The sequence below is a fragment of the Camelus dromedarius genome, chromosome 10 (assembly GCF_036321535.1).
Source record: "Camelus dromedarius isolate mCamDro1 chromosome 10, mCamDro1.pat, whole genome shotgun sequence".
Classification (NCBI taxonomy): domain Eukaryota; kingdom Metazoa; phylum Chordata; class Mammalia; order Artiodactyla; family Camelidae; genus Camelus; species Camelus dromedarius.
Window position 1 is genome coordinate 47,271,674 of NC_087445.1, and position 26,003 is coordinate 47,297,676.

Sequence of the window (26,003 nt, forward strand, 5' to 3'; positions counted from 1 at the left end):
GAGAGGGGATAAATAAGATGTAGTATACATATACAACAGAATACTGCTCAGCCATGAAAAAGAATGAAATACTGCCATTTGCAGCAACATGGATGGACCCAGAGATTATCATATCAAGTGAAGTAAGCCAGGGGGAGAAAGCAAAATTCTGTATGATATCACTTATATATGGAATCTAAAACAAACAAACAAAAACCAGAGAGATATAAATTAATTAATAATTACAAAACAGAAACAGACTCACATAGAAAACAAACTTACGGTTACCAGGGGGAAAAGGGGGTAGAGAGGGATACGTTGGGAGTTCAGGATTTGCAGATACTAACTACTATATATAAAACAGGTAAACAACAAAGTCATACTCTATAGCACAGGGAGCTATATTCAGTATCTTATAACCTATATTGAAAAGAATATGAAAAAAATATATAAAACGAAATCACTGTGTAAACCAGAAACTAACACAACATTGTTAATCAACTATACTTCAATTAAAAAACAGAAAAAGAAAAAGGGAAGGAGGAAGGAAGGAAGGAAGGAAGGAAGGAAGGAAGGAAGGAAGGAAGGAAGGAAGGAAGGAAGGAAGGAAGGAAGGAATATACAAGGGAATCAGAGTGGAGGACAAAGACAAAAGCAAATCCGTGTCATTTTGTCACCTAAAGCATTCTACAAGTAGTGAGACGATTATATCTCCTCATCCATGGACCAAACATGCTACTTGGTCCTGCAATGACTTTACAGATATTCCTAACACTACGAAGAAAAGAATGTTTACTGGTTTTCAATTATTATAACCAACATAGGACAAGGCATGAAAGATCACTGTTATAGTTACAGAATAGAACATAAGTATTGCAAACTTTGATATAAAGTAACTATGAAAACTTTTGTGACAAAATCATGGACTAAATGTGAAAACCCTAATATAAAATATCTAGAAATAATGGCTTACATACAACAAAAATAATTTTTAAATGCACTGCTGGATTCAGAAAAAAAAGAGAAATTACCAAGGACAAGAAACAAAGAGGAAAACTAAAAAACAGATAGATTTGTTTTTTGATGCTCCCAGAAGGGAAAGAAGATATGGTCTTACCACTGAGACCCCTGCATTAAGCTAAAATTTCCAAGTACTATGCTTTCAATAAAAGGGAGGACTAGAAAAAGGCATCCACTGGCACAGAGAGTCTACTCTGTATGGACTGAGAACTGGAGGAGGGATCATTTCCCTGAGATTTCAAACCACAGGTCAGCTCCTCACACCAAGACTGGAGTTTAAATTTTTCACTACTCGTGTTGTCTATGAACCTCTAAACTTAGAAGTTAATATAAAAACTAATCCAGAACTATGTTACCACATGGACTCTTGACAGAAATAAATGCAAAGCAGAATCTGGAAGGATACTTCCAATACCTAGGCCAGTAGTTCTCAAACTTTTGCCTGTGTCAGAAATACCAGATTGTTGGGTCCACTTTCCAGTCTCTAATTCAGACAGTTTGGATTGGGACCTAAGAATTTTGCTTTCTAACATGACCCCCCACGACACCTGCTGCTGCTGGTCTGAGACTACACTTTGGGAAAAACTGAACCACTGAAGATACTGAGATCCTCTTAGGAAAAGTCCCTAGGATAAACTCACCACAACAGAAAATTTCACATTTTGAAATCTCAGGGAGAGAAGATTCCGTCCCTCCTTGCTGACCCTGTGCCAGTAGGCTGACTTTACAAAGCACCAGATGGTGACAACCTAAATTCATAAGATGTTGATTCAAATCAGGTTCACATATTGTCTCTAGCTGTACAGAATACTGTAGAGATAGTACAGTACAGAATAGAGGTGCAGATTTAGAGATCAAGGGAGGGAAGAGAGGGATAAAGGAAGGAAGGGAGGAAGGACAAAAGAAAACAAGCAAGCTAGCATTTATACTTAACATTTAGCATCTGATAAAATAAGTACAGGACTACACCTCTATTAACACCAAATCTTAACAACCAAACATCATTATTAGAAGCGAACACGTGAGAAAACATTTCATGGTTCCAAACAAACAAAAAACAGAAATCATTAAATGCTAAAGAAAAAAAATGCACATATGTGCATATATATACACATATACATGTATATACATACACACAAATAATATGTATCTGTCTGTGTGTGGATTGGTAGATAGATAAAAATACCTCAGTCAGCAGTCTTGAAGATAATGGGACATGGTGTGCCAAGCAAACTCTCCCCCAAACTGAAACAGGTTCCAAGGTCTAGATAAAAATTGGTAACTGAAATGTGCCTCTGACTTCAGCAACCACTAAGTAAGCCCCCAAGGACTTCAATCTCAAAGGAGCAAGGGGGCAACTAGAGTAGGGGAGGTAAAATCTCCAAAAACCAGGTCCTTCCTCCACTTATTCAGCACTACCATTCATCTCAGATTTACAAATAAATAAGCATAGCTTGATTTAAGAGTCCCCTATCCTCTTTAAAACTCCCAGACTCTCTCTACTTGCCTGAACTATCTTTGACAAAAGATGAAACTTCTCATTCCACAACCTTCAAATTTAAATGGCCCAGGAGAGAAAACTCACTGAATTCAATTCATTTAAAATAATAGATGTGAAAACACTTAGAAAATTAAGACATTCTACATAAAGCAACTTGCTAATGAAGAATTACCATCTACAACTGCCAAGATATGAAAGTAACCTAAGTGTCCATCAACAGATGAATGGATAAAGATGATGTGTGTGTATGTGTGTATATATATAGAGACACACACACACACACACACAAAACGAAATACTCGGGCATAAAAAAGAACAAAATTTTGCCATTTGAGGCAACATGGATGGACATGGAAGGTATTATGCTAATGCAGTAAGTCAAAGAGAAAGACAAATTCTGTATTATACCACTTAAATGTGGAATCTAAAAAGTACAGCAAACTAGCTAATATAACAAAAAAGAAGGAGACTCACAGATATAGAGAACAAACTGTGGTTACCAGTGGGGAGAGGGAAGGGGAGGGGCAGCATAGGGGTTGGGGATTATGAGGTACAAACCATTATTAGGTATAAGCTACAAGGATAGATTGTACAACATGAGGACTATAGCCAGTATTTTATAATAACTATAAATGGAGTATAACCTTTAAAAACTGTGAATCACTATGTTGTACATGTGTAAGTTATATAATATTGTATAACAACTATACAATAAAAAAAATTTTTTAATTTAGTAAAAGAAAGAATTACCAACAAGGTAAGTCCTTTTTTGTTTCCAAAGGAAGGATATAAGCAGGGGAAAGCAGGAAATTAACAATTTTATATTTAAATTACACAATTTACAAAATGGTCTCTATACATTTTCTCATTTAATTCTCCAGAAACTGGTCTTTGTTTAAACTGTATTCAGTTGTTTTTTTTTAAATGGGGGGAGGTGCTGGGGATTGAACCCAGGACCTCGTGCATGCTAAACATGTGCTCTACCACTGAGCTATACCCCCACCCACTAAACTATATTCAGATTTATGTAAAATGTGTCCCTACTAGTGAAGATGTACCAAAGACAATTCAGTGACTGTACTGCCTTTGAACTACACAACATATATAGTCCTGTTTTATGTAATTCACACAAGAGTTTAATTTTCTGATGTGCAGACAGCTCTGATAGTCCTCAGCTCAAAAGATTTCAGAATAAAATCCAACCTCATAACCAGACTAACAGTATATCCTCCTGGGACGTTTTTCACTTGTAGATATAGGAAGGAAAAGAGGCTTTGAATGTTCTATTTTAAAGAATCACCATAGCATGCATTAAAAAAAAAATTAGAACTTTTCTTTCTGATATGGTCCAAGATTGTCTTTTCAAAAAAGCCAAAGAACAGTTTTATGTACAGTGAGTGCTCGGACAGGGACTCTAGTGGTATAATACACTGCAATCCCATTATAATGAATAGGATGAAATATTATATGAAAATACTATGTTACTATATCCTTGGCCATAACTTGCTGAATTTAGGTAGGCCTGTATGGCTAATTTCTGAATAACACTAGCAACCTTAAGTCCAAGATTTTTCTTAATTTTTAATCACATAAAACATTGGTTTGCAAAAAAGATTTATCTTGATGCTGTAATTGTAATGTTTTTACATATTGTATTGTAAACATATATCAATAAAATAATCTGAAGCATAAACATGAAACCAATGGAAAAAAAAAGGTATTGAGAACCAACTCAAAATCAGGGGATCCCTCTGAACTACCCACGTGGAATTGTTCTGCAGACAGCTGAAGCTCAGTCTAGAAATACAAATTTAGTTTTGGTATACAGATAGATGGTAGGTCAATGAAGTTGCAGGCATGGACAAAATTGTTCACAATAGTTTTTGCAGTGCAAAGGAGGTCCTTTTGAATCTTAAGAAGCTCCAACAGTTTATGCTGAGTAGCTGATAAGAGGAGAATGGAGTATCGTAGTGAAAGCCAGTGTAATGGAGTTTCAAGGATTCAACCAAGAGGTCATGTAGAATGAGAGCTGAAAAACATCCACTGTATTTAACACGATGGAATTCACTGACATGGAACTATTTCCTTATAATATAATTTAGTATCATTATGGCATTATTTCCCTCTATGACAATTTTTGGAAAAGCTTTTGTCCCTGTCTTTCCTTTGATAACCTTCTTTATTTAAGGGTAAAAGTAAAGTTCTGAAGTAAAAAATTTCCAATATTTTTGGCTAATATTTTTATTAAGTCTATAAATTTGCTGGAGAAGATACTTTTACAGTAATTAGTATTCTCTTTCAGAAATCTAGTATATTTCTTTACATGTTTAAGTCATGAAAAATTCAATCACCTAATTTATTTTAGTACGTGTACAAAATAAAGCATCACAGTTGTCATTAAGACGTGTGCGCACATGCACCCCCTACCCCGCAAATCAAGGGTTGTGCCACATATGAAATTCAAGTTCCCTACAATGTACCTGAGGTTTTCATGAAACCATACTATCTTTAATCACAATCACTGAATTGGTTGGTAGTACAGAAACTGCTAATTTTAAAATTGATAGCAAGGAGACGTGAGGGAATTTGGGGATGCTGATGAAACTGTCCTATATCTTGATTGCAGTGGTTCCACTCTGTCTGTATTGTCAAAAACACAGACAGGTACACAGAAAGGGTGAATTTGACTGTACGTTAACTAGACGTTAATTTTAATTTAAAAAAATTATAGGAGGCACTTCAATCCTAATTTTAAATATAGGCTTATTTTTGGAGATGCAAATATGCCTATACCTATACCTCTTCCAGAAAAAAACAAAAAACAAGAAACAAAAAATCCAGAGCAGTAAGTACACAAAGCCATCATTTTTACAGAAACATTAAAATACCAACCACATGTACACCAAGAAACATACAAGAATATTCATGGCAGCACTGCTTGTAATACTAATATAAAACTAAAAAATTCTCAAATGTCCATCAAAAAGAGAAGGGATAAACTACAGTAGTACATCTACATAAATGGAATACTAAAAGCAGGAAAATCAAGCTACAGTAAACAGCCACATGCATCAATATGAATCTCAATATGACAAAAATATACAAGGTATGATACAATTTACATTAAGTTCAGAAACTAAACAGTACAGTACTGAGGGATACTCTGTGGAAAAACCATACAGAAAAGCAAAGGGATGCTAAACACAAAATTCAGCAGAGGTTTTCCCAAGGTACAGTACCTGGAAGTAATACAGAAGCTTCAAAAACATTGGTAACAGCTATTTTTTAAACTGGATGGTGGGTTTTTAAAAATTATACATGTGTTTTCTTTATATTTTATAACTTGAATATATGAAATATTTCATAATTTTAAAAAGTAAAAAAGCATGCAAAATTTGAAAGATTTTGACTAGAAAAACAAGCAAGTAAAAAAGGAGCAAAGTGTAAAAGACTTAAATAAACAAGGATAGTGATACAAAATTGTTAAGTAGTGGAAATGAATGACAAAAAGGAACAACAACAACAAAAAAACAAATATAAGTTTTTTGTTCAAAGAAGACTGGTGGTTAGAAACAAGGATCCAAGGAAGTTTCAACACTTTCCTTCTCCTCTATGACCATCCTACTTACTAGCCACATACCCAATTGCATGCTCAAAGTAGGAAAAACTCAGTAATTTCTTTATCCCTAAAGAAGGTTGCTTGCAGGGAAAATGTTCTCAGAAAAGAGACTAGTTTCAGCTAAAATATGAAGTAAAGAGGGTGCTTTAAGAAAAAAATGGAAGTAGGTGAGTCTATTTAGAATAGATGGAGGGCTTCAAAGGGAAAGAAAAGTAGAAAGCTCTGGGAAGGAAGGAACGTGGGGGAAAGCCAAGAGCTAAGAAAACACAAAGCGTTAAGGGAATAACTTTCTGAGGATAGGAGATGGCTGAGTAGGTTCTGCTTTTCACATGGCAACGAAGTTTTTTAAGGAAGTGAAGCATAACTGAAACTGAGAAATCACACCCATTTTCATGTAAGAATTAGTTGAAGGTATCCTACTAACTCAAAAGGGATGTGAGAAGGTTGTACTTTGCTTCATGCAGAACAATGGTAGGGCAGTAAGTGGACAGAGAAAATTTCCAGTCTCTCTTAGGAGCAAAGTACACTGTGGGCCTTGTTCTATAGTTACAGAAAAGTTAAGATTTAAGTTAAATAAGGACTATAAATAAAAACTTAACAGGGGGAGGGTATAGCTCAAGTGGGAGAGCACATGCTTATTAGCAAGCAGGAGGTCCTGGGTTCAATCCCCTAACTACCCCCCCCACACAAAAAAACCTTAACAATAATACCTCTCACCTTTCTGCAACACCCAAATGGAACTGGCTCTAACTTTTTGGTTTTATTTTCAAAACATGAGTTTAAATCTATTGCATTTGGCAGCTACTCTCTGAGTTTAAAGTTAATGTTAAGTTAATGCCTGAAGACTCAAAGGAAGGTTGGAGAACACAGAAAGTGTCAAATAACTGTTTGTTGGTGGCAGTAGTGAAGGTACCAAGTCAATTTCTTCCTTAGCTATATTGGTCTACTAATAAAGATCAAGCAATTACAAGCTAATGCTGTATCCAAAATAGCAGTCAATATGCCATTCCATTCAATACAGACAATGATGTCTCTTAACACACACTGAATTGTGTTTACGGAAATACCTGTTGACATCCAAAGGTGGTATGATATGACACAGTAGAGAAGAAATAGCAAAAGTTGGATCTGAGTCTGTTCTGCTAATTTAAACTAGATATGTAATTGGGCATCTCTGTGAGAATCTCTGAGCCTTTCTTTATCTAGAAAACCATCCATGACTAGTTTATTATGAGGGTTAAAAACAGAAGGAGAGAATACATGCAAAGCAGAGAACCTGGAACAAATTCCTACGAGGAATATCAGATTGAAGAGCCCTGTATCACCTGCATAGCTATCCTCAGAAATTCTACATCTCCAATTTAATGTGTCATTAAGCATTTCTCTTTCAGAGCTAGTCCCAGGCCCCAGCCTGTCACTCCCACACAAACAAAAAATGAGCTGGCTCTATCCAAAAGTCCTAGCTTTGATTAGCAACTCTCAACTACCTCAGGTTTATACACACATATACAATACATAACTTGGCCCCCAACCGTAGCATCCATAAGCAATTTGGGAACTGTTTCCTTTGTGGTAATAATGATTTCCATTACCAAAACACGCTTCCTAGGAGTAATGGATTACAAACATAGCAGCCAATGTTTATGTGAATACATCCTAGTAATCTTTTAATAACCTAATGACAGCTTCAGTCCATTCATACCTCACTCTGTTTTCATTTCATATGTAACAAAATTTTTAAACACACTTTACCCACAGGTGTTAAAAGTTATAGAAGGCAAGTAACCATGTTTTCTCTTTGAAATATGCATTACTATCAAACTCTGGATGCTAAGCAAATAAGTAGTAATGGCTTTTGAAAGTATCTTACATGCTTCCATTTTTCCTTCCCTACACAGTTTCACATATTTTGTAATATCAGCTGCTTTTGTACAGAATTTCACCTATTAAGACAAGCGATTAAGACCAAAAGATCAAAAACAAGGAACATTAAGTGGTCAAATAATAACAGCATCTCAAGGGAAGATAAACATTGTTCAGAAAAGCTGGCTGAAAAAGCTATGTTAAAGAGGTCCTCTAAGAAGAATACTCATTCCCACATACAATAAAAAGCAAGAAGAAGATACTGAGAATGTTTTGTCTTCCTAGAAACAACCTAGAATGTATCTTGTGACTTTCAGCCCTATGAAGGGAAAGGGTAAACATATAAGAACCTGGAAGAAAGCTTTGAAGTGAGCATCCTCTTGAACGGTAGTGTTCTGATCACTTGGGAGGAGAGGGAACAGGCTCTGAAGTCTCACCCTTTCACAAATCACCTTGTTAGGATGGCCAGGTAGAGGTGCTGAATTGGCCCCGGGAGATATCTGGGAAAAAGAGGGAGAAGAAAAGGATAGTTCATGGCTAGCTGCACCAATGTGGAGAATCATGCCTATGAAGGACAGTCAGGATTTTCTAGGTATTTGATGATTTTGTTAGCAGAGACTGGAAAGAAAATATTAATCTTAAACATCAAAACAAATATAAGGATGACAAAGGTTGCCTCTGGCAATGGATCTGACAAAAAAAAAATTTTAAAGACAAAACAGCATTGCTCAAGAATGCAAAGTCCTTCCTATATTTCCCATACAGTATCTATTACTATCTTTTCTGCTGGCATTATTTGGAAATCCTAAACGACAGATAAGACTTCATGTTAAGAAAACCTGAGGTAAAATCACTTAAGTAGGGAAAGATTGTGTCAACCTGGACTATGATTAATTTTTTCTCATTCTATTTTTTAATCAAACTTTCAATGACCATGGAAGGGAAGAGGAAGAGATTTCAGAACATCTGTGGCAAAATTTCCACAGTGACCATAGGTATAAAAAACAAGAATTTGACTCTGGAGATCTCAGCTATAGTCAATACAAACCTAGCAACTTTCCTAAGGAATTAAAAAAGATCATAAGCTCAAAAGTAAACAACGGCATGTTTTAAATGTGTGACTAGATTTTGAGTTCATCTCCTTAAACTTATATGTATACTTAATCTGTAACATTTTAAATCTCAGGTATCAAGAATATCACCTATTCTACTGTGCTGTGGAGTGAACTGCCCTTGAGGATAAGGTCTGTGGACCTGCTTGTCCCTACACTAAAGACTATGTGCTTTAAGGAAGTCTTGTTTTTACTTTCATGGCCTCATTCATTTCTTTACACATAAGCGTCTATTCTGTGCCAAGCACTAAACCAAAAATATAGTCATGGTCTCCTACCTTCAAGAAGTATATGCTATAAAAAATGAAACAAGAGCAAATCACCATACAATATAAAACGTATCATCTTTCTGTGATAATGGTCCACACTGGTGCTATGGAGAGGTAACTGGTAAGAAACAGCAGTATAGTCAAGAAACTGCAAAATGTTCAGCATAGCTGGTAGTTAGGAAGTTGCCAGAGAGGAAGGCAGAGACAGATCATCAAGTGGCATGCTAATTTTATGAATAATCCTGCTATAACAATCTTCCTTAGTCCTCTCACAAATTTTTGCTTCTGGTTTGCTATGAACCTGGTAAAGAGATAACCAGGCCTGTTGCTAAGAGTAAAATTACTTCCAGAGACCTTCTGAGGATTAAAAGCAAAACACCTGAGGGCAGTAACTTTAGATTTCATTAGCACTGCTCCACAAAATGTTTTGGACAGGAACTAAAGCTTATCTCTGTACAACAAACAGGAATGTGCTCATTCCTTTACCACTATGAAGTATGAATGGCTGAATCAAGGGATATTTACTGACTGCCTCCTGTAAGCAAACAGTTATGTTAGAAAAAGAAATAAAACATGGATCTTGCCCTCAAGGAGCTTATTCTAGTTAAAAAAAAAAAAATATACAAGCAGCCAACTATAGAATAATGTCTTAAATGCCATAATACAACGTAGAGAATGTCATTCTAAGTGAAGTAAGCGAGAAAGAGAAAGAAAAATATCGTATGATATCACTTACATGTGGAATCTTAAAAAAAAAAAAAAAAAGACAAATTTATTTAAAAAAAATAAATAAACAGACTCACAGACACAGAAAACAAACATGGTTACCAGCGGGGGAAGAAGGAGAAGGGATAAATTGGGAGTTCGAGATTTGTAGATATTAACTAATATATAAAAAAAATAGAGAAACAACAAGTTTATACTCTATAGCATAGGGAACTATATTCAGTATCTTGTAGTAACTTATGGTGAAAGAGAATATGAAAATGAATATATGTATGTTCCTATATGACTGAAGTATTGTGCTGTACATCAGAAATTGACACATTGTAAACTGACTTCAATAAAATTATTAAATAAAAAATACTTCAATAAAAATATTAAATGAATAAACATCATAATACAGACAAAAATTAGAATAGAGGTAGGAGCCTTGGGTTTACCTGACGACAAGAGTAAGAAAATATTTCATAGGAACAAGTACATTTCACATTCCTGACTCCTTACTCAAATCTAAGGAGTACTTTTACCACTTTAAAGCAATTCCCTCCTTTCTCAAAATAGTCTATTCCTTTATGTAGGTTTCATATTCTGCAATTTTCTCATGCTTATAATTTGCACAGTATCTCTAAAGAGTGTTTTAATAAGGCCATCTACCTTCCAACTACCAAACTAAAGCAGTCTGTGAGTAGCCCTCTTACAAACTGCTAGTACAAGTAGCTGGCTGAGAAAACAGATTTCAGAAATACACAAGTAAAAAACTGGCAAAATCTGACCCTTGTGACCACAAGTTAATAATTTTCAGGCATATTCCTCTCCTACCCACATCAATTTCCATTGGTCAGACCTCCACTTTGTTCATAAAAAGGGAGGACAAACAATACAATGGAGAAAAGCTACATTCAAATTCTGTAGTTACTATAGATTCAGGACAAAATGATAGATAAGTTTGATCAAAACCAAGTGCCCCCACTGGATAAAATAAAATCATACACTGAGTGGGAGTGGGGGGGGGCGAGAGAAGGAGAGAAGGGAAGAAGGAATTCCCACCTCTGGTGTACATCTCCTGTATAATCCATCCCTCCTTGGTGTGTGGGTAGGACTGTAAATATGGTGAATTTCATTCCCATGATTAGGTTAAATTATATGACCTAAATTTATAAACCCCTTCACAGAGGTGAAGGGATTTTCAGCTATAATTAAGATTCTAAGTCAGTTAATTTTCAGTTAATCAAAGGGGGAGATTATGGCTTGACATAATCAGAGAAAGCTCTCAAAAGAGAAGCTGAGCCCTTCTTAAAGAGATTCTCCTGTCAACCCCGCAGACTAAGCTGCTATGCTGTGAGAAGGCATATGAAGGGGGCCATGTGATAGAGATCTGAAGGCACCCTCTAAGAGTTGAGAGTGGTATCAAGAAAATGGGGGACCTCAGTCCTACAATCACAACCACATTGTAACAACCACCAGTAAGCTTGGAAGAGGACATCAAGTCTCTGATGAAATCACAGCTCCAGCCAAACAAGGCCCTAACCTATACCGGGACTTCAATCCATGGAAACTGTAAGATAGTAGGTTTGTATTTTAAGCTACTATATTTGTGGTAATTTGTTACACACAACAGAAAACTAACACAACATAAACGTATATGATAAAATAAAAACTGTTGTACCATACTCAAGGAAAATTTCTTCTCCAGAATTTTAGCTGTATTAATTTGATTATGAAGATATAAATTAAGTAATACAGCATTTAAAAAATTTTTGTTTTGTTTTGGGGGGGAGGTAATTAGGTTTATTTATTTTTATTTATTTTTAAATGGAGGTTCCAGGGATTGAACCCAGGACCTTGTGCATGCTAGGCACGCACTCTTCCACTAAGCTATGCCCTCCCCATTCAATACAGCATTTTTAAAAACCTCAATCTGGTAATAGTTAATTTCATGCCAGGAACAGAACGAGGTTTTCTGATCTTCACATATTGTAAGTTAGGGTTAAGTGACTTGTTTAAAGTGAATTATCTCATAAATACCAGAGCCATAATATGAAGCCAAGTCTATCTGGCTCTAAGCTTCAGACTCAACTCAAACACCATGTAGTTGAAAAAACTTTAAAGTAACACCCTTCTTTATAATTTAGTTGTATTAGTAATTAACAACTATTCCTCAAGGCCTATTTAAAGCTATTTTAAGTATTTGAAAATAAATGTTTCTTTCTAAGTTGTTTCTGACATAAACTTCCCTAACTGCTCCTTCGTTAAAATTACTGAGGTTATACTATATCTGAAAATCGATACACAATTCTATTTTCCCCTAACCTACCAACTGGTGAGCATTACAAAGACATGGTAACTTCAGCAGTCTCTCAAGATGCAACCTGTTTCAAAAGCCCTGCCATGAAAACATCCCTGAGATGGAATTAAATCTGCAACTCCCCACACTTCTCATTTTTAATGTTTATTTACATATAACTATGACTAATTCACCCAGCAAAACTGTTCCCCATTTCACCAGACTAAAATTATAGAAAACAGTTTAACCTTTTAAGTACCAACACATTTCTATTTTAAGGACATCTTTTGGTTAATGTGGCCTTTCCCAGTCTTGGCAACCATAATGTAATCAACAATTTAACCTCTGTCTTGGAGAATGCAGTATTACCAGTTATTGTGCTAAAAATAACATGGGACTTAGGTCCAGATACTGTCCCAGAACTTGCTTCCTCCAAAATTGCTTCTGATGACCACTGCCTTCCTCAATCATTTGCATTTTTTCTCATAAAAGTGAAGTACAGAACGTACAGGTATATGACCTCTGGCTAGTATTAAATAATGTACTTTCTACAAAACAAATTGCTCAGAAGGTGGAACAGCCTTCCCCAAAATGGACACACTACTCTCCAGGAAAAAAAAACTGTTCACTGTTATTAGTTGCATACCAACTGCTCACAGGTACTCAAATCATAACCTATCAGAAGAGAAAAAAACAAAACAAAAGATGATGAGTCAGGGGCTTGGTGTTGAGTCCAAAAAGTCCCTTTCTCCTCTAGGTCCAAGTCTGGGTACCTACAAAATCAACTGGTCAAATTCAAATTATCTAAAAATCCAAATATTCTCACTGCTTCCATGATGGCAAATGTTAATCTCCTGGAAAGTAATCAGGCAGATTTTATTAACAACTTAACAGTTTGAATCAGTGATCTTTTATCTGATAAATTCTCAGACTATATTCCAAAATATGAGAAAAGCCACATACACAAACATGGTCATCACATCAGAGCCACAATTTAAAAGGGAACTAGAAGTAACCTAAACATTGAACAAGTAATTATTTGGTAAGCAAGATTACGGTATGTATGCTCAGCGGACTATTATGCAGTCATTAAACCATTCAAGAATGAGTACTACTTACCTGGGGAGGATTATTACTGCCCAGCACTGAGACAAGCATTTTTAAAAATAAACTACTATTCCCACTCTTGAGTTAAAGCAAACAAGAAACTGAGCCCATGTCTTTCTGGGAGCAGAGCAGAACCAGGGTTGATGAAAATAGCTGAAAGGCTCCACTCTCTGCCTACCGCACACCACAGTACCACAAATTAAAGGGAACGAGGGGCAAGGGAGGTACATGCAACGAAGGTCTAACCATTACATATTTTGAGCAGGGTACCGTAAGGGTTAGGAAAAATAAGGGTTACACATCCTTTTAACAAAGTTTTCTTTCCTTCACTTCCACAATACAGATTTCCCTGCACAAAGATTATTCTCCTCTCAAGGAATTGTGTCTAAAATCATTTTACTTAGGCTGGTAGCCTCTCAGTAGACTGCTCTAATGTATCTCTTCAGGAATTATCTCTAAGAATTACATGGATTTGGCAAATATCTAGCCCATGAACAGTCCAAATCAATAAAAAACAATTTCTACACAAACACATACATTGGATAAGATGAAGTGTGACTGAGCTCTTTACGATTCGTATTAAATAAGTCATAATTAATTCCTATTTATTGCATGTCTATCATGTGCTAGATACTGTAAACACAAAAAGAAATATTTCTTGCCCTCAAAGAGATTCAGCCTAGTGACAGGCAATTCAGTAGAACTAAATGAAGACAATAGGGCCCACTAACATAGCCAGAGGGGAGAAGGTAAGGTGTTCAGATCCTTAAAAAAGGAACACAAGATGATAGAAGAGTTGGGGAAAAAATAAGACTATGTACATGGCCCCTCTCTAACTGCTCAAATTTCTCACTTGTTAATTTACTATACAGAGTTCAAGTACTTGCTTGATCTCCACATAAACTATGTCCTATTAAGAATTTAACACTTGCTGAAAAAATGAACTAGATTAGAATTAAAAGCTCAAATGTGTTTTTACAATCTGTATGCTCTGCCCAGAGAAAAATACAGCAAACTATGATTTAACCAAAGTAGAACCGATATGAAAATGGATGTCTGACATATGTGCTAAGTACAATCAAAAAACTAGTAAGTAGACCCAGACATTACACAACAATCACAAGACTAACCAAGAACTACCATTCCAGCAAAATGAATTACAAAATGGTGGAGGCCTAAACAAAAGTGGGGCAGCACAGAGAAATAGATGGAATAGACTGGAAGTAGAAGGCAAAGATAATCTTGACCAATAATCTTTCTATACTGATCAATCATTTCAGAGATTTTTATCTAAGGATTTCTCACTCATACTTCCTAACCCCCAGGCTCAGAGGGGGAAAAAGTGAAAAAGCACAAATGAAAAGAGTCTGGGAAAGTAACTAAAAGCCTCACCCAAAGCAGTTGGCAGAGTCACAATAGACCTACGCTGCACATTATAATGCTAATATATCCAGTTATGTCTAACTATGCCATCCCCTGTCCACCCCTCCTCAAAAATCAGGTTGCTCTAGTACAAAAAATTCTCAAAATTAACTTCCAACTCAGTCTCACTATAAAAACAACATGGGAATATAAATCTCAAGTACAGAAACAAACTACCTTCCAGAGTCACAGAAGATATTACAAGTGGAGGGGCCAGAGAGTTCATTTAAATCTAACTCTCATACTTTATAGATGAGAACCTGAGGCCCACATGGCTAGTTTGTGGCAAAATTTATGTAACTATAGCCTCAAAAGGCCACCAAGCCCCTTAGAAACAAGCCTTACAGAAAATTACATATATCAACTTAAAATTGAACCCCTATAATGAATACATTTAATAATGGGTATTCGAAAAGTGAAATATATTGTGCTAATGAATTTATGAGCCAGCAAGACCTGGAGAAAGGATTACATGAAGTGACACAATAACCACTTAAAAATCCACTAAGTAATTTCATCTACTTATCACAAGTTCATGCCAGCTGCACTGCAACTGATCTCACATCAACACTTGGTCTTGTACTGGTACTTCTACAAAAGTCCAATTTCTTCCAACTGTCCCCAGATCCTTATTAAGCTCTGATTTCTTAAAAACTGAGGGAAGGTGTTTTTTTTTTTTTCCTTTCTTCCTTTTTTTTTTAATTTAAGCCTAATTACCTTGGTTGCTAGCTATTTAATGGAATTTTCAATCAAGGCCAAACAGAATCCTATAACGCTTGCAATTCTGAGGTACAAAACGACTGTGCATGAGTGTCATACACTTAAATTTTCCTGTTTTAAGTGCGCCTAAGAAAGCAGAAAAGGCAGTTCACTTTTACAGTATTCATTTCTATTTACGGTGGAAGAATGAGCATACCCAACTTTTACCGAATAACAGGATACATCATTTTTACAGCAGAAAAAAAAGTAAGGTCCCTTACAAGTCCTACATACGGAAACGAAAACTTTATTCTCTTTTGCCTTCAATAATTTGAAAACTCTGGGTTTAAAACCAACCTCTCTCATTCTTCAGCCCTGAAAGGAAGAATTTCCATCCCGAGAACAAAACGCAGCCTGTTCGGAAACTCGCGGCGGCAGAAGGACGCGAGAGAAGACCCTTTCGACCGGGTTCCGCGTTCTCCTGGGTGACATCATTTCACCTGCGCCTTGGCAAAAAGGGAGGGATCCAGAGAGCGAGGCCATCTGCCAGGCGGCTGCGGGCCGACGCTCCTGCGGGCTGTGCCCGCACCTCCTTTCCGCTGCCCTGGGAACAAAGAGCGCCAGGCGGCCGCGCCCCGCCAAGCATGGAACAACCACATTTCCAGCCAGCGTGTCCCAGCAGGCTCCCAAATGCCTCAAGCTCGGCCCGTCCCGCCCTCGCGCGGGAACCAACGGCCGCAGCAGCCAGTACCTGCGAGGGGAGGCTCCGCCCTGCGGGGCTACTCCCGCGGCTCCTCGCTGGGCCGCCGCCTCCTATTGTGACTGCTTGCCCAGCCAGCGGCCAGCTCGCCAGATTCTCCGTTCCCGGGCCTCCTCAACCCCGGAACCCGGGCTCCGACCGAGGCGCTGTCACGGCGCTTCCTTCCTCCCGGCACCATCACACGGGGCGCACCAGGAAACGACAGCTGCACGCCCAGAGCTGACAGAATCAGCTAACGCCTCGGGGGCCCCATCCTCTCCGCCCCCGCGCCCTAACCGCCCCGGCCGCCTCACGGCCCCGCACCACTGCACGAGGGGGGCCCCGCCCCGCCCCGCCCCGCCCCGCTCCGCCCCGCTCCGCCCCGCTCCGCCCCGCTGCACCCCGCCCCGGTGCTCGCGGACGGGGCTCGCCGCGCGCCGGCGCACTACCCTCTGCTGCGCGCGCAGGCACCGCCCCCCGCCGCTAGGCCGCAAAATGCGCGAGCACGCGGCCCTCCCACTTTTCGGGTCTGGGTCGCCCCGCCCCGCCCTCTTGCTGGAACAAACCTAGCGAGAGGAAGGCCGGAGACTGCCAGACGCTCCGCCCCTTCCCCCCTGGGCTAGTCTCTTCGCGCCAAGCCCCCTTTGTTTCCACCCGCAGGGGAGGGGGGGCGGGGCGGGCTGAGCGCGAGGCGGGGCGCGCTGAGCGCGATGGGGCGCGTGGAGCGCGATCCGGCGCGCGACTCCGACTAGTTCCGGCAACAGAGCTGTCGCGCAGCACCCCTGCGCAGCCCCGCCCCTGCCGCTCCCCCGCCCACTCCGCGCCTGGCAAGGCCGCTGCCACACAGGACCGCGGACGGGCGGGTCCCCAATTCGTATATATCTCTGCCTAATTGTTGCTGCTCGTCCGTGTCTCCCTCCTCCAAACCTCAGCCATCAGACAGTAACTGACCTCACTCAAGTTCCCAATATATGTATCCATGTGGCTCGAATGTGAGGAATTTTTACTGATGTAGAGGGAGATGAGTAGTACAAGGAGTCTCACAATAGAGCAAGCAGGTTTGAACCCAACTTGTCCCACTGTCAGGCTCAATTAACCTGACAGTTATTCAGATTGTTCTGAGGATGGGAAATGAGATAGGTATGAAGGCCGAAGCTAGCATGCTGCCTCTCCTAATCACGTTTAAGATCTAAAAGAGGAAGCAAGATCTTCCATAAAAAGCACAATGAATATAAGGACAAGGTAAGTGGTATCGGAGGACAGGAGGGCAGTCAAGGGGACATTATCGGAGAAGTTATCTTTAAGCAGATAGGAATTCGATGATGTCTTCAAGGATGGTGGTCATATTTTAGTCCCATCAGCAAAAAACTCAGATGCTAGTTGTTTTGGCATTACTTAAGCCAGTCTCCTTCCTGCCTGGGCCTCAGCTGCCTCCGGTAGAAAATTAGGGAGTAAGACGAAAATGATGTTCCAGGACCCACTGCACTTCTACGTAGAATAACACGAAATGGTAATTATTTGTGTACATTACTCTCCCATATTAGATTGAGCGCTGGAGCCGTTTTGACTCTGTAACCCCAAGGTCCAAACCTACAGCCTAAAACACAACAGCAGGTGCTTAGCAACTGCTAAGTTCAAAGTTCCAGCAATAACGTCACGGGCTTTTGCAACTCCTGGGCAAAGAGAAGCTAGAATGAAATAACAGGGTCCCATGAATACGTCTCCTCCCCTGAGCCCCCGATACACCCCCATTATGTAGCCCAGTTATCTAACTCTTCCCACAAAGCCCTCTGCCAGTCTTCCAAAGTAGTCGATTTAGAGATGATTACATCCAAATTTTGTTTTGTTTTTTCATTTCATACTACAGAGTCATGAATCCCAATCACCTTTAGGCATCCAATGTAATCCATTTCTAATCTCTGAATCTCTCATAATTCCTCCTTCACTGCTGTGGATTCACCTAGCATTACAGATCTCCCAACAGAATCTTAGCTATACAAGCTTCCTTTCATAATGCAAATCACCTTGAAACAGCTTTTCTTGTTTACTTGGATATGAAGTATGTGATGAGAGAGGGCAATGAAGGGAAAAAATTGGAAACAGGGAGGGAAATTACCATTTGGAAGCTGTCCAATCATAAGAGTCAGATTCCTCAAGTGCTGAATCTCAGCAGCAAAAATCTATTACAGTCCCTCTAAGGTTCCTCGCCCTTAGGTTTACAGTGAATTCTTCCTGGGTTCAGCCAATCCTTTGTGAGGCAAACTCTTTGAGAACTCTTCTCAAATGATTGAGATCTTAGCTAACTGGCATCTGAAGCGTTCACCCAAAAAGTCTGTCTGCATGTAAACAATGCTTCCAAACTTCAATGCTGAATAGTTTGAAATCTGTACTGCAATTTCTTCTCTAATTGATTTTCTTGATCAGAAAATCTGGTACCCTGCTATTAAACACCCAATGAGTAGCTTAAATTTTAAGGTGAGCCACTGACTACCAAATGTGGTAGGGAGTACATTATAACAGAGCAGTCGCTCGGTTTTGAAGTAATCCAATTCATCTGTTTTTTCTTTTGTTGCCTGTCATTTTCAGAATGAAACCTAAAATTTTATTTAACGTTTATCCAAAAAGATGGGAAGTCTTGTTGGAGAGGTGTTCAATGACTCTTTGTGCAATGATGGAAATGTTCAACATCTCCATCACCCAAAAGGTAGCCACTAGCTATATTTCACTGAGCACATGAAATGGGATTAGAACAACTAATTAACTAACAGGATTGTTTAAATAGCCACATGTGGCTAGGGGACAGCACAGCACTTTTAGAAAAAGTAGTTGCTTGTACCAAGAGCTTTTAAAGAATTCTGACTCCAAGACTGCCCTTTAAAATTAGTTTTCATGACAGAAGTGAAAACTGTGAATGACTACTAAAAACTTCTTCCTGAGGCACCCAAGTCATATAAGTCCCCTCAACTTCAAAAATAAAAATATACCAATATGCTGCTTACCAAACATGAAAATATTGCAGTTCCTTCAAATGTATCTGGTGATTGGGACTGTCTACCCTGGTACCCTACCATTCTAATACATGGGAATAACAGCTTAGATTTTTTATTGGGCTGCAATGGATCTAGAGATGAATTAGGGGGTACTGGTATGTTGAGTCTTCAGTCTATAAATAAGATGCATTCTTTTATTTACCTGAGTTGTTAATTTTTTTAAATAGCGCTTCACAGTTTTCTGCAGAGGTCATGTACATTTGTTCTTGAGTTTACTCTAGGTTTTATATATAATTATTTATTCTAACAGTTTATCTCTATTCTTCTGTGTTTTCTACACATACAATCCAATAATGACTGTTCAATTTCCTTTCCAACCTGTCTTGTCTTACTGCACTGACCAGGACCTCCAGCACAGTGCTATTAGATACAGTGAGAGAGGCAGTTTTGTCTTATTCCAAAACTGGAAAACTTCCAGCATTTCACTGTTAAGTATGATGTTGGCAATAGGTTTTTTGTAGATCCCTTTAGGAAATGAAAGGAGTTCTCTCTCTTTTTTTGGTAACTCATAAAAAGTTTATCATAAATGGATGTTTAATTTTATCAAAATTTTCTGCATCTATGAGATCATGACTTTTCTGTTACTATGTGAATTACAATAATTGTTTTTTGGAGGTTTTAAACCAATTTTACATTCCTAATAGAATCATGTCATACTGCATTATTCTATGTATTGTTGGAGTTGGTTTGCTAATATTTTGCTTAGAATTTTTACATCTGTGTTCTTAAGTGCAATTAACTGTATTTTCCATTTTTATAATGTCCCTATCAAGTTTTGTTAGAGATTGTGCTAGCCTCAGAAAATGAATCAGGGAGTGTTCTTTTTCTGTTCTCTACAAGAGTTTCTGTAAGATTGGTGTTAGACGCCTTCTTTAAATGTTTGTTAGAATTTGCTAGTTAGCCAACTGAACTTGGAATTAGATTTCTTGAGTAGTTATGGATTTGTCAGATTTTCTGTCTTTTCCTTATTTCTAACAAAAGAATCTTAGAACATATATAAGGACGATCTCATTCTGAAACTCACAGGCAACAAAAGAAAAAAACAGATGAATTGGATTACTTCAAAATAAAAACAGCAGTGCAACAGAATGAAAAGGTAACCTATGGAACAGGAGAAGATATTTGCAAATCATGTCTGATAAGAGGTTAATATCCAGAATATACAAAGAACTACAACCAAACAAAAACAAAAACTCGATTATAAAATGGGCAAAGGACTTACATAGACATTTCTCCAAAGATGTACTAATGTCCAATAAGCACATGAAAAGATGCTCAACATTACTAGTCAGGAGAGAAATGCAAATCAAAACCACAATAAAATACTACCTACCTCACACTCATAGGGATGGCTACTATTAAAAACAAAAACCATCCAGTGTTAGCAAGGATATAGAAGACTAGAATCCTTGTGCACTGTTGGTAGGAAGGTAAAATGGTGCAGCCACTTTGAAAAACAGAATAGCGGTTCCTAAAAACATTAAAATAGAAATGATCCAGCAATTCCACAGCATATACCCAAAAGAATTGAGAGAAGGGTCTAAAAAGAGGTATTTATGCACCTATATTCCTGGGAGTACTATTCACAACAGGCAAAATGTGGAAGCAAACCCAAGTGGCCATCCATGGTTGAATGAATAAACAAAATGTGTTTTATACAAACAATGGGATATTATTCAGCCTTTAAAAGGAAGGAAATTCTGAGACATGGATGAACTTCGACCATACTACGCTAAATGAAATAAGCCAGTCACAAAGACAAATATTGTATGACTCCACATATATGAGGTACACAGAGCACTCAAATTCATAGAAACAAAAAGTAGAAGGGTGATTGCCAGGGACTGGGAGGAGAAGAGAATGAGTTATTATTTAGTGGGTATAGTTTTTGTTTTGCAAGACAAGAACTCTAGAGACTGGCTGCACAATGTAACACTACTGATCTGTACACCTAAAAATAGTTACGGTAAATTTTAAGTTGGGCATATTTTACCATAATTTTTTAAAATTCTCATTACAGCAACAAAAGGAATGTTTTAAAATATATAAACCAGATGTCACTCCTTTTCTTAAAACCTTCCAAAGCCTTCTCATAAGAGACAAAATAAAATCTAAACTACTTTCCCTGGCTTACCAAGATTCTCTTGCACTGATCTGTACTGACCTCTTCAACCTCATCTCATACCACTTCCACCTTCATCCACCTTATGCACATCAGCTTTCTTTTGGTTTGCATGATATTTCTAGCCTTGGGGCCTTTGCACTAGCTGTTTCCTCTCCCTGGAATGTTCTCCTATGACCCAAGTTTTCTTGATTTGTTCTTTCTCATCATTCAGACTGTCACCTTCTTAAAGGCCTTCCCTAACACCTAATCTAGAGTAGCCAACTGCCCAAGTACTTGCATAGTACTTAAAAGTATCTGATTATTTACTGGTTTACATATACAGTTCATTTTCTGCCCCTTCCACAAAAAATAAGCATGAAAAGAACTTCCTGGTCAGTCTTTTCACCATGGTATCCTGGTGATTCAACAATGCCTGGCACATAGTAGACATTCATAAATATTTGCTGAATGAATAAATGCATAATATTTTTAAATGACTTAAAGCTCCACAAGTAAAGACAAGTAAAATAAATTACCATGTATCCTTGTGGTGGAACATCATGCAGCCATCTTAACTGATGTTTCATGTATATCTAATGTGCAGATTATATTTTCAAGGATGGCCATAATAAGCTCCCTCATCCTTTATTCTCTTCTTATTATGTACACATTCCTACCTAGTGGTGGGATTGATACTCTCTCCTCTTGAATTTGGGCAGGCCCATGACTATGGTGGAAGTGAGGCTTTGTGACTTCTGAAGTTAGGTCATAAAAGGCCATACAGCATCTGCATGGTCCTCTTGGGACAGTCACTCTTAGAATCAAGCTGCCACACTGTGAGGAAGCCCATGCCACCTAGCTGAGCACGGGAAACCCCAGAACCATGAAAGATACAAAAAATATGCTTTGCATCACTGAGTTTTAGGATAATTCATTACATAGCCACAGATAATCAGAACAGTTTAGTTTTATTATCCAAGCAGAGAATGCAAAGAAAAATTTGAAGGAAAAAAATGCATATTAAGAGTATTATCCATAACATTGTAAACTGACTATGCCTCATTAATAATAATAAAAAAAACAAATTAATAAAAATAGATCTTATCACTGTCCAAAAAAAAGAAGAGGGGGGTGTTATCTATTGAAAGATGGTGAGTTTACTTATGACATGGGTCTATTTCTATTTCCCCACATTTCCCTAACTATATAATGCACAAGGGTCAAACAATAAAAGGATCTTTGACTTTTTTTTTAACTGATCATACAATATTTAGGAATGGCCAATAAACATAAAAAGACGCTCAGCTTACTTAGTTATTAGAGAAATGCAAATTAAAACCAAAATGAGATGCCACTTCACACTACAATGGCTATAAAGATAACTGGGAAAATAAGTTTTGGCAAAGATGTGAAGAAACTGGAACCCTCAAGCATTTATTTGCTGGAATGCAAAATGGTGCAGCCACTTTGGAAAAGCCTGGCAGTTCCTCAAAATGTTAAAAATCTATCATGTGACCAATAAACATCCTTACAGGCAAACGTTCACAGCAATGTTATTTACAATAGCTAAAACATGGAAATAAATAACCACTAACTGACGAATGGATAAATAAAATGTGCTAGATCCATACAATGGAATATTACTCACCCATAAAAATGAAGTACTGATAGATGCTACAACATAGACAAACCATGAAATTATCATGTTAACTGAGAGAAGTCACACACAAAAGGCCACATATTGCATGATTCCATTTATATGAAATGTGCAGTATGGGCAGATCCATAGACAGAGAGATTAGAGGTTGCCAGGAGCTGGGAGAGAAGGAATAAAGGGGAGTAATTGCTAAAGGGTATGGGTTTTTTTTTGGGGGGGGTGATTAAAATGTTCTAAAATTAGATGGTGGGAATAGTTACACAATTCTTTGAATATACTAAAAACCACTGTTTGCAAAGATGAGACTTTTTTTTTTGATGAGACATTTTTATACAAATATAACTTTTTAAAGTCCTGTTAAAACTAAAATTCCAATTGCTGTTACTTCTGGGGAGAGGGATTGAAGATAGTGCTGCGTATCTTTTTACAATCAACATGTAGTTTTATAAAAACTAAAAACTTAAAAGATTAAGATAAAAGGAAGTATACAGTCATAGAAGAAAAACCAGTAGCATGTTTCCCACCTTTCTGAAAGCAGTCTCTGTGGGATTACCTGTACGCAAACTGGATTGGTGCCTTCTTCCATGACAAATGGACTGAAGGCTAGCACAAGGAAGTTTTGTCCAGAAAAGACTTCTGCTCTGAGTAGTCACTCACATACCGGCAGTTCAGAAAGAATTCTCTCATTTCCTTCTCTCAAATGGCCAGCCTTCCTGTAAGTATACCAAGCCACTCTGGAAAAGTATACCACTGAGGCTACAAATTAATTCATCTCACTTGAAGGAATAGTCTCCTTTTATCAAACTGTTCAATGTTTTATCTCATCCTCAGGACAGGTGACCCCATGCCAAGCTTGTTCTTGCTCTGAAGATATGACTATTTAATCCTAAGGTGACATTAGCTGAGTTAGGTTAATTTCAGTATCTAAGTGAAACAAATACACTCTCACAATCAATCACATTTTTGTGTTATACTTTCTATTTTTAAAGTATACTTCTACATAACCATCACATTTGATCAGTGCAATACAGTAACACACAATGGGAGGCTTCTTATAAAGACACATAGAATTTTGAGTATGAAGCAGGGCAGGGGTGTTGGGTTAGAGAAGCCTGGAGTAATAGTAGTAAACAGTCATGAATCACAATGGAGGCCAAAAGAGGCTGGGCAAGAAAAAACTGACCGGCAAAGACTGCCTGACAACTGACTTGGTTTCACTGTGATTCCCTAGGACCTTCTCTGCTTGAAGATAAACTTTGCTCTGAGCATATCACAGTTGAGTGGGTGAAGCTAAGATTTCTTCAGATGGTCAAGCACAGACTCTGGAGTTAGGTTAGCCTGGGAGTGAATCCCAGTTTTACTACTTACTAATTGGGCAAATTACTTAATCTTCGTCTCACAGTCTTTATCCACAAATGAGGATAAAACCACCCCTATTTTAAATCCCTGTTGTGACTACCCTGTTTTAGTCCAATACTCCTATATCCCTTCCCTGATCTATTATTCTTCATAACACAAATGAACTAACAATTTCTTTACTTACCGTCTTGCCACCTCCCTAACCCACTTAACATAAAGCAAGCTTCGTAAGAGTAAGGATTCCTGTCTGTTTTGGTCAATGCATTGTCCCCAATGCCTAGAACAATGCTCAGTATATAGTAGATACTCAAATATATAATAAATAAATGTTTGCTACCTGGAAATTGTGGGCTATGACATTATGAATGAATATAAAAATATTGCTGGAGGGCTTGTGTGAATTGCTAAGCCCAATATAAACTGATAATATGAAAGTTTGTAACTCACAGTATTTAATAGTAAACCTCACAGCTGGAATCAGCACTGTAAGGTGTAAAAACCAATGAACATCAGCAGAGAAACTTAAGTTGGAAAACAGGCCAAACCATGGAATTTGGGGACTTGCCACCATTTCCAAGATTGCAGAAGGGAGGTCCGACAAATGGACTCACCCTCTTTCTCCTTGCCTGAACCCTAGTTCCACCACCATCACACACAGATTAGTTAAAATTAAGACAACTTTTAAGAAAAATCACCTTTTGTTCCCAAATCTGAGAAATGTACCATGCCTGAAAGTGTGGATAATAAGCAAAGCATCAACATGTGTTATGACAGTGTGTTCAGAATAGCTAGACAATTATTTTACACGGCTTGCATCAGAGATAGAAGATCTGATCTAGCTCCAGCCCTGCAGGGTGACTCCTGAACAAGTCTTTTCTCCCACTAGGGTTACAGGTTCCAAGTTTATTTTTAAAAAGAAGGTTGAATTAGCTGTGCTCTAGAATCCCTTCACTTCTCAGAGAGAGGGGGAGGGAGGGAGGGATGGAGGGAGAGAGAACACACACACCCAGGTTGTTAACGCTTTGCAAAACCAACACCCATTTATCATAGAAAGAAGTCAGAAACTGCTGCAAACACAGAGGTCTGATTCTTATCTTATCTATCCACCACTCGCCTCCCAGAATGATGTCTAATGATCCTATTCAAAGCTGTAATCTGTACCATCCAACTCTTAGTGGTCCTCATCCCACTTACTCTGCTGTACATTTTCTTTAACCTACTGTGCTTACTGTAACATACTATAAAATTTATGTATTATGTTTATTTTTATTGTCTGCCTCCCCCAGTTAGACTACATAGTCATAAAAAAACAGTAATCTTTGTTTTGTATCCTGATGTATTCCCGAAGTGCCAAGAAACATAGCTGCCAATCAACAAATATTATTTGCTGACTGAACCAGTTGAATTATAAACAGAGTCAAGAGACCCTAATCCATTCTCTCCATTTCCCTCTGGGAAACAATCATATGTATATCCTTCGTAGGCAGGAGAGACAG

At 38.1% G+C, this 26,003-nt stretch overlaps 1 protein-coding gene across 8 annotated transcripts in view; it reads right to left on the reverse strand.

Annotated features, from left to right (window-relative positions):
* RNF38 (ring finger protein 38) overlaps positions 1-26,003 on the reverse strand; it is a 112,849-nt gene that overhangs the window by 36,408 nt on the left and 50,438 nt on the right. For 2 of the 8 annotated variants that reach the window (XM_031450036.2, XM_064490314.1), the window contains exon 3: positions 8,333-8,482. The exons of 2 other annotated variants lie outside the window; for them this stretch is intronic. Coding sequence is in view for 1 of the 6 variants with exons in the window: in XM_031450031.2 (XP_031305891.1) it covers positions 15,956-15,964 (9 nt within the window). In the remaining 5 variants the exon portion in view is untranslated. Of the gene's footprint in view, positions 1-8,332; positions 8,483-15,955; positions 16,305-16,349; positions 16,672-26,003 lie in introns of those variants that run through there. 4 more of the 8 variants (XM_031450034.2, XM_031450037.2, XM_031450032.2 and 1 more) reach the window with 4 other exon arrangements.